The following is a 9665-nucleotide window of genomic DNA, read 5'->3' as shown; positions in this document are numbered from 1 at the left end:
CAACGTGCCGGGAGCAAGCCCAAGGCAGCCAAACAGCAGGCTGAGTGGAGAGAGTTGCCCAGCCAGCCTGGCCCAGGGCCTCCCCAGCACCAGCCTGTGCCACTTGGAGAAGGACTGAGGGTCCCCAAAAGAGCCAGGCCTTCGCTCCAGAAATAGTGCCCTGGCATCACCAGCCAGAGCCACCCTCTCCTGCCCCAGTCCTGAGGAACACAAATGAGTGGACCCTGGTCCTCACCCAAGCTCCTGGCCATGGGATCACCCACGTGAGAGGTGGCACCGGTGTCCAAGCTCTTGGGGAATGACTGGTTGCCCCACGGAAGACCCCCAAAGTGCTACTCATACCGTGAAAGCGGGAGTCCCTTCTCTGAGACCTGGCTTCCTGTCTGTAAAGCAGGACGCGCCCGCTCACCCACGGACCGCAGAGGTCCTGTCGTTCCTGCGTTGGTGACATTCACAGCATGCCGCGAGGCCAGCAGGAATTCCCACTCTGCGTCTGCACTTGGACCTCCCCTCCTGGCCTGGCTTCTCCATAGCACACTTATGGGGAGCGTGTGGCAGTGGCACGGCAGGCCCGTGGGGAGTGTGGCTGTTATGTTGTTGTCAGGTCACACGGTGGGGAGCATGTGGTAGTTTCATTATTGGCAGATCACGCCGTGGGGAGCATGTGGCAGTGACACGGCAGGTCCGTGGGGAGCGTGTAGCTGTTACGTTGTTGGCAGGTCACGTTGTGGGGAGTGTGTGGTGGTTCCGTTGTTGACAGGTCACACCCACACAGAGCTGTTTCCAAGGGATGTGCAGGGACGTGAGTGTCCCCACCTGACCCCAAAGCTGGGGCCTGCCGGTGGGTCTGAACTTGAAAACTGTTGCAGCGGCTCCATCCACATGCATACCTCTGCGGCCACCCCGCTCCCAGCCCCTGGTGACCGCAGATCAGGACCCACCCACCCCCCATGGCTTTGCTTTTTCCAGCATGTCCCATAAATGAGTCCTACAAATGGACTCACAGCGTGTGGCCTCTGGGCTGGCTCTTCCGCTCAGCAAAACGCACTTAGGATTCATCCCTGTCGCTGCATGAATTAAGGGCCGAGGCGCGTTGCAGCCCGGGCACACCATCGTTCAGGGCTTCTCAGCCCTGTCCAGGTTCCGGCAATGATGAACAAAGCTGCCAGAAAGGTTGTGGGCAGGTTTTTCTGTGGACACAAGTCTTCAACTCCTTTGGGTAAACACCAAGGACAGTGAATACCAGATCCCGCGGGAAGAGTATGTTTAGTTTTCTTAAAAACCACCAGAGCATTTCCCACAGGGCCTGCACCACCTGCACTCCTGCCAGCACTGACGAGGGTTCCCGTCGCTGCGTCCTCGCCGGTACGCGACGTTCTCAGCGCCCGGGTCCACCATGCCAGCCGGTCTCCAGTGACCGATTCACCCCGTCCTCACCGGTTCGGGACATTCTCAGCGCCCCCAGTGTCCACCATGCCGGCCGGTCTCTCACGACCTATTCGCCCGGTCTCCCCGCCCGGGGAATCCTCAGTGTTCTGGTGTCAGCCATGCTGGCTGCTCTCTAGTGGCCGATGATGTGAGCATCCTTCCACATCTCCATCTGCCCTTTGCACATCGCATTTGACAAAGGCCAGGTCTTCTCTCCGTTTCTACGGGGTCGTTTCTATATGGTACAGGGTGATGGACGCATAACTATAACGCTCCGTCTATCAAAAACTCACGGAGCCTGGACGTCCCTCCTTGGGTTCAGTTTGGAAAATCTTAGAGAAGGACTCAGCTGAGTCCAGCTTGGGCCAGATGTCTGCCCTGGACCAGCCGGTCACCGATGACCAGCAGCAGTGTGACCAAGGTCAGCCTTCAACTGGGCCTCACCCCCAAATTCTGGACTTATTTTCAGAAAAGGGGGTCTTTATGAGCTGTGCTGGAACTCCGAGATCCAGCACACTTACGTTCAACAAATTTGTAACAACTTTTTAAGAAAAAAACCTAGATCTGTCTTGCAAGCAGGATGTTGGGAACCCCAGGGCGGAATCACAGAAACTGTGACAAGCGACCCTGACGCAGCTGGGTGATACCACCTCGCTGACGGGAGCAGAGACGGGCCGACCTCAGTAACGGGGGAAACCAAGGCAAGGCCGAGGACCACACACAGACACCGTGCTCTGGCAGCAAACCTGCTTCTCAGAGGGACGTGGTCAGCAATTCTGAAGCCACCTTCCACGCACCTCAGGGCTGACAATGAATCAGTGCAGGAGCCGGGCCTCCCCACGTCCAAGAAAGCAGTTCCAGAAAAGCAAGTCGGGAGGCGAGGAGGAGCCAACCGCACAGGACGAGGGTCAGAGGTCGCGTGAACTCATGTGTATCCTAACGATGGTCACACGTGCATGCACGGCCAGCCCACGTCATACACTTCCTGGCTCTGTCCCAGACGGAATCACGGCGGGCTGTGCTGTGCACTGCAGCTGCCACTGCGGGCTGGACCGTCTGCGCTGAGGTCTTGTGCAGCATCATCTCTGATCATGCTCCTAGCACCCCCAACCCTCAGTTATTAAAAATTTTTCTAGTTTGTTTGTTTGTTTTTTGAGGCAGAGTCTCCCTCCGTCACCTAGGCTGGAGTGCAGTGGTGCAATCTTGGCTCACTGCAACCTCCGCCTCCTGGGTTCAAGCAATTCTCCTGCCTCAGCTTCCTGAGTAACTGGGCCTACCAGGCACGTGCTACCACGCCCGGCTAATTTTTTGTATTTTTAGTAGAGACAGGGTTTCACCAAGTTAGCCAGGATGGTCTCAATCTCCTGACCTCATAATCTGCCCGCCTCGGCCTCCCAAAGTGCTGGGACTATAGGCTTGAGTCACCACACTTGGCTTTTTTTTTTTTTTGAGATCCCCTCCAGGTTCAAGCAATTCTTCTGCCTCAGCCTCCCTAGAAGCTGGGATCACAGGTGCACAACGAACACCTCGCTAATTTTTGTATTTTTAGTAGAGACGGGGTTTCACCATGTTGGCCAGGCTGGTCTCAAACTCCTGACCTCAGGTGATCCTCCCGGCCTCCCAAAGTGCTGGGATTACAGCCACCATGCCTACCACCCCCCTTTTCTTTTTTTTGTTTTAAGACAGAGTCTTGCCCTGTCACCCAGGCTGGAGTGCAGTGGGGTGATCATGGTACACTGCAGGCTTAACCTCCTGAGCAAAAGGACATCCTCCCACCTCAGCCTCCCAAGTACCTGGAACTATAGGCACCTGCTACTACACTCGGTTATTTTTAATTTTTTGCAGAGATAAGGGTCTCACTATATTGCCCAGGTCAGTCTCAAACTCCTGGCCTCAGGAGATCTGCCCACCTCAGCCTCCCAAAGTGCTAGGAATACAGGTGTGGCCCACGTGTATGAGTGCCTGGCCAGGAACCACAGATTTCTCGAGAAGAGTCTGAAAAGCTGATTCTAGAGCCAGGGTCAGCAAAGGACCAGATGAGGCAGGAGCATCCTGTAGTGCCAGGGAGCTGGGAGGGGGGTTTCAAAAGGACACAGGAAGAGAGGAAGAGGTGAGAAGAGTTTCAGTGGCCAAAGTGGGAACAATCTGAGCAAACATAAATAAAAGCCGGGCACAGGGGCTCACGCCTGTAATCTCAGCACGCTGGGAGGCCCAGGCAGGAGGATCATTTGAGCCCAGGAGTTCAAGCCGAGCCTGTGCAACATAGCAAGACCCTGTCCTTACAAAAAGTAAAAAAAAAAAAAAAAACAACTAGCTGGGTGTGGTGGTGCACACATGTAGCCCCAGCTACCGAGGAAGCTGAGGCTGGAGGATCAGCTGGGCCCAAGATTTCAAAGCTACAGTGACTTGTGATTGGGCCACTGCACTCCAGCTTGAGTGACAGAACGAGACCCCATCTGTAAAAAAGAACAAAAACAAACAGAATTTTTAAAATAAACAAATAATAACAGCATCAGGTTATGACCTAAGGGATAAAATAAATACACACGAGCCCACACTGTAGAAATAAATCAATAGATAAATCAACAGGCGAGAGACAAACCTCCTTACAGAAGAATCCCAGAAAATACAGACACCCCTCCAGGAGGTGGGGCCTAATTCCTCTCCCCAGGAGTTGGGGATGGACCGAGGGATCGGATACCAGTGACCAGAGCAGGGACGGAACGGCGGTCGCTGAGGAGTGCAAGACTGACAGACAGTCCCCACCTAAGCACGGAGCGGACCTCACCGGTGCTGAGCCACCGGATAGGAGGGCGAGACCCCACCCCTGCACCTTCCTTCCAAAAACCCACCACCCCAGTCCGATCCCAGGAAGACACCAGGCAAACCCAAGTCGAGGAACATTCAACAAAACACCTGGCCCGTCCTCAACCGTGTCGAGGACGCGAGAAGCTGCCACGGCCCAGAGGAGACCCAGGAGACAGAAGGACTCGGCGCCGTGCGGCGAAGAGGAAGAGCATTTAATAGGAAGAGGATTTCCTCCTCCCGGGATCCTGGCTGCAGACGCGCTCCAGATGGCATAAGTTCAGATTTAAAAACTTCCTTCTGCAGAGCCCGTGAATTCCGACACCCATTCCCGCGGCTGGCGCGGCTTCTCCTTCCACCCAGTCCTCGGGGCCCCGCGCGTGCAGGTGCTGAGCCCGGGGGGCGCGGGGGGGCAGCACTGGGGTCCGGACAAGGGGGCGCCAGCGCCTTCCGGAGCGGGAGGGGCTCCGCACACACCTCGACGGGGGCGGGGGGCGGCTCGGCACAGGCTAAGAACGAACGGGGTCGGCACAGGCTAAAAACGAACGGGGCTCAGCCATCGCAGCACCTCCGTTAAACGCCTTTAAGGACAGAACCACTGCGGACTCTTTGCGACCGAGGCCAGGTTTGCTCTGTCTTCCCGGCCGCGGCGCCAGGACAGACCCTTAGGACCCGGCGGCCCGGCGGGGCGGGGCGCGCCTGGGCGGGGGAGGGGCGGGGGCGGGCGGGGTCGGGGGCGGTGGAGGGTCGTGTAGACGGCGGCTCGGACGGCTGGACGGCGGCGCGGATGCTCAAGAACGGCGTGTGGGCCGGCCCGGGCCCGGGCCGTCCGACCCCCTCTCCATCATTCGGCGGCGATCGCAGCCCCGGCCCCAGGAATGCTGCTGCGGGCCCGCAGGCCGCCCCCGCTCGCGCCCCCGCGCCGCGTCGCCCGCCAGCCTCCGAGCCCCGAGCCGCGGCCGCCCGGAGCGTCCCGGGACCACGCCCCGGGCCCGCCTCGCCCAGCGCGCTGAACTGGGTTGCCAGTGCGCCGGCTCGGCGCAGCGCACGCCCTGGAGAGCCCAGGAGACGGAGCTGCTGCTGGGGACGCTGCTGCAACCGGCCGTGTGGCGCGCTGCTGCTCCTGGACCGTGCCAGTCCCTGCCCACCTACCGGCCGCGTTGTCGGCCGCGCTTGGCCGGCAGCAGGTGCGCCGGCACCCCCCGCGCAGTGTCGCCGCCGCTAGCAAGTCCTCAGGAGCAAGTTTCGCGAGGCCGCACGGCCAGCCGCCCGGCCTTCGACGAGCAGATCGCGAAGCTCATGGGGCTGCTGGGCCCGACAACGGGCCCAAACGGCCTCCCGCGCCGCTCCGGGTCGGGCGCCCCCCAGCGCGGGGCGCCGCCCGCCCCCAACGCGCACGCGCCAGGCTCCGGCCGAACCAGGTAGCGTTTGGGGGGCCGGATGGGGCAGAGGCTGCGAGGACCCGGGGGCGGCGAGGCTGCGGGGGAAGGGGCCGGGCGCCCGCCCCCCATCCCCGCCAATCCCCCCCCGACGCCCTCTCCGGCATCCCAGACGCCACTCGCTGCCCACCGCCCGCCGACCGCCGAACCGCGGAGCCCCGCCTGGACGCTCGCGCTTCAGCCGTCCCCAGGCCGAAGTCTGGCGGACACCTCCCGCCCCCCAGATCCCCGCCAGCCCCCGCCCGACCGCCTCCGCCGCCTGCATCCCCGAGGAGCCGACCACCCCGTCCCGCGGGCCCGGGTCCCCCGCCGCCGCCCCGGCCCGTGAAGACCCCGACTCGCCGCCCGGCCGCCCCGAGGAGTGCGCGCCCCCTCCGGCCGCGCCCCCGTCGCTGAACACCGCCCTGCTGCAGACCCTGGGGCACCTGGGCGACATCGCGAACATCCTGGGCCCGCTGCGCGACCAGCTGCTGACCTTGAACCAGCACGTGGAGCAGCTGCGCGGCGCCTTCGACCAGACAGTGTCCCTGGCCGTGGGCTTCATTCTGGGCAGCGCGGCCGCCGAGCGAGGGGTTCTCAGGGACCCGTGCCAGTGAGTCCCGGCTACGGCCAGCCTCCCCTCTCCAGGCCGAGGCCCCTCCGCCCTGACCCCTCCTGCTGCCTTCCCACCCCCGCTTCTGGGTACGTTCAATAAAAAGATTGCTTTCCTAGTCTCCAGGCTGTGTAGGAGTGCGGGTCTCGAGGCGGGGAGGGAGTGGCGCCCAGAAGCGCTGGGGCTGCAAAGGTCAGGGCAGGGTTGCAACGCTCTCATCACAGAGAGGGGCTCCCACTCGCTCCTGAGGTGTGGACAGAGCTCCGTGGGGCGCATCCAGATGTAGGCTCAGGACTCCAGGCTCGAGGGAGGTGGGCGTGGTGCTTTCTGCCGGGTCCTGGTTACACACCCGCTTCTCAGGGCCACGCCAGACTCTCCCTGCCCTTCCTGGGGAGCCCCACTGAGTAAAACGGAGGGGGAGGGTTAGTTCCGCTGGGGTCCGTAGAAAACTGAGGCTGACCCCGCCTTGACTCAATGTAGGGATGGGGGTTAGAGTGGCGGCCTCCACACTGCCCAGCAGAGAACCCCCTTTGACCCAGGAGTAGCTTGGGGCATTCCCAAGGTCCTCCCATAGCCTTGGGCAGTCTTGAACCACTTGGCTGAACTCTCCCAGGTCCAGGGAAACAAAAGAGGAAGAGGAGCCACACAGCTCCAGGGAGAATGCTGGTTTTGTCTCCAGGGAGGTGGCTCTGGTCTGGGTGGGCCCAGGGAGGCCCTGAGCCGCTGTGGTGTGATCCTTGGGCAGGGCCCTTGCAATTTTGAGAAAACCGAAGCAAACCTGCCCAGGAAGCAATTTCCAAGTAGCAATACAGGGCCCCACCCTGGACACGTGAGTCAGAAGGGGGATTGGGTGGAGCCGGAGATACAAATGTAGCCTGTAGGAGTTCCGCTGGCATAACAATACCTGCAAATTAGCGGGCCCATCCAGAAAGACAAGTGGCTTGCCCGGGGCCATGCAACTAAATGGAGCTGGGGGTCCCCACTGGCCCAGCCCCAGCAGTCCTGAGGGGTTCCCTGTGGGTGGTAGGGTTGCAGCCCCTCCCACACATGCCTTTCTGGGGATCCGGAAGAATAGGTCCCACTACTGCTAATGGCAGCTCCTGGGAAATGAACGGCTTGCCCAGGTCTGAGGGAAGGCCTGTGAGACCACGCCTGCAAGAACTGACTGCAAGCCTCACCTCATTTAAGACACTGAGGCACCGGATGTTGTGGTTCACGCCTGTAATCCTAACACTGGGAGGCTGAGGCGGGTGGATTGCCTGAGCTCAGGAGTTCGAGACCAGCCTGGGCAACACGGTGCACCCCCATCTCTACTAAAAATACAAAAATTAGCTGGGCATAGTGGCACATGCCTGTAGTCCCAGCTACTCAGGAGGCTGAGGCAGGAGAATTGAATTGCTTGAACCCAGGAAGCGGAGGCTGCAGTGAACTGAGATTGCGCCACTGCACTCCAGCCTGGGCGACACAGAAGTCTGTCTCAAAAAAAAACAAAAAACAAAAACACACTCTGAGGCCAGACGCGGTGGCTCACGTCTGTAATCCCAGGTCTTTGGAAAGCCAGAGGCGGGCAGATCACTAACGAGGTCAGGAGTTTGAGACCAGCCTGACCAACATGGTGAAACTCCATCTCTACCAAAAATACAAAAATTAGGCGTGGTGGCATGAGCCTGTAATCCCAACTACTCAGGAGGCTGAGGCAGGAGAATCACTTGAACCCGGGAGGCGGAGGATTACACTGCACTGCAGCCTGGACGTCAGAGCAAGACTCCGTCTCAAAAAAAAAAAAAAAAAAAGACACTCTAGGCCAGGTTCGGTGGCTCACGCCTATAATCCCAACACTGGGAGGCCTGGGCGGAAGGTTCACTTTGAGCTCAGGCGTTCCAAACCAGCGTGGGCAACATGGTGAGACCACATCTCTATTAAAAATCCAAAAAACAGCTGGGCATGGTGCCATGCACCTGTAGTTTCAACCATTCAGGGAAACAGGTGGGAAGATTGCTTCAGCACAAGAGGTCAAGGCTGCAGTGAGCCCTGATTGTGTTACTGCAGTCCAGCCTGGGTGACAGTGAGAACCTGTCTCAAAAAAAGAAGTCTGACATCAGCTCCACCCTGCTGTGTCTCCTGCTGTGTCTCCTGAGAATCTCCCAACTGCTAAAAACCTGTTGGATGAGCCAAGCTTGCAAACATTCCCCTTCACATACACAGTCCCCAAAGGTCAGAGTCACAGGCTGGGGCCACAGTGGGGTCTGAAACAGAGCTTAGGTGCACCCTACATGACCCTGTCACTCCAGAAGCTTATGCCTGACCGCAAGCCCAGGTCCAGACAGCCACATCCCAGCAAACACACCAACACTCTAAGGCTGGGGGCTGTGCCTCTCTATCACTTGGCGTTACTGGACACTCGGCCCTGGAGGAAGGACCCATGTCTGGATTGGAGCCATTTGGGGGACCAAGCAGAATTCATTTGCCTTCCTGCTCAGGTAGTGGGCCGGGAGCCAAGTGCTGTGATCCTCCTGAGCCCGGTATCAGAATAATTAATCTGAACATGCAGCCCCAGACCTCTAATGCTTTCTAATCTGGTGCAGGGAGTATATTTTGGCTGTTTAAATCAATCTAGGGGCTGGATGCGGTGGCTCATGCCTGTAATCCCAGCACTCTGAGGCAGGAGAATTACTTGAGCTCAGGAGTTTGAGACCAGCCTGGGCAACATGACAAAACTCCATCTCTGCAAAAAATACAAAAATTAACTGGGCATGGTGGCACGCACCTGTAGTCCCAGCTTCACTGGAGGCTCAGGCAGGAGGATCACTTGGGCCCTGGAGGTCAAGGCTGCAGTGAGCTGTGATCACATGAGGCACTCTGGCCTGGGCAACAGTGAAAGCTTGTCTCCAAAATAAGTAACTCGCTCTGCGGGCATGGCAGGATTAGCCTCCTGTGTGCTGTTCAACAGTGTCTGAGCACAGTTGGCGCTTCTTTTTGTTTGTTTGTTTGTTTGTTTTTTTAGACAGAGTCTTGCTCTTGTTGCCCAGGCTAGAGTGCAATGGTGCAATCTTGGCTCACCACAACCTCCGCCTCCCAGGTTCAGGCGATTCTCCCGCCTCAGCCTCCTGAGTAGCTGGGATTACAGGCGTGTGTCACCACCTCTGGCTAATTTTGTATTTTTAGTAGAGATGGGGTTTCCCCATGTTGGTCAGGCTGGTCTGGAACTCCTGACCTCAGGTGACCCACTCACCGCGGCCTCCCAAAGTGCTGGGATTACAGGCATGAGCTACCGCGCCTGGCCCTTAGCATTTCTTTAGTCCCCAGGCACCAGACCAGCACCACTTCCTAGTGGACAAGCGAAGGGGAGTGGGGAGCGGGGAGCGTGGGGGTGTTGGGGAATGGGGACATGGGGGTGTCAG

The 9665-nt window shown here is 59.1% G+C and overlaps 1 protein-coding gene across 1 annotated transcript; it reads left to right on the top strand.

The window, feature by feature from the left end:
* The first annotated feature begins 5105 nt into the window (after positions 1-5105).
* Positions 5106-6363, top strand: UTF1 (undifferentiated embryonic cell transcription factor 1). Its single transcript, XM_017893800.1, is given in 9 exon segments — positions 5106-5200; positions 5202-5388; positions 5391-5429; positions 5432-5488; positions 5490-5506; positions 5508-5637; positions 5639-5659; positions 5785-5882; positions 5884-6363. Coding segments are annotated over 9 exon segments (1023 nt in total). The 5' UTR covers positions 5106-5111; the 3' UTR covers positions 6269-6363.
* The last annotated feature ends 3302 nt before the right edge of the window (positions 6364-9665 follow it).

The sequence above is a fragment of the Rhinopithecus bieti genome, unplaced genomic scaffold (genome assembly GCF_001698545.2).
Source record: "Rhinopithecus bieti isolate Rb0 unplaced genomic scaffold, ASM169854v2 scaffold_24263, whole genome shotgun sequence".
In the NCBI taxonomy this organism is placed as follows: domain Eukaryota; kingdom Metazoa; phylum Chordata; class Mammalia; order Primates; family Cercopithecidae; genus Rhinopithecus; species Rhinopithecus bieti.
The sequence above is the reverse complement of the archived record's forward strand: the minus strand, read 5'-3'. Positions and strand labels throughout refer to the sequence as shown.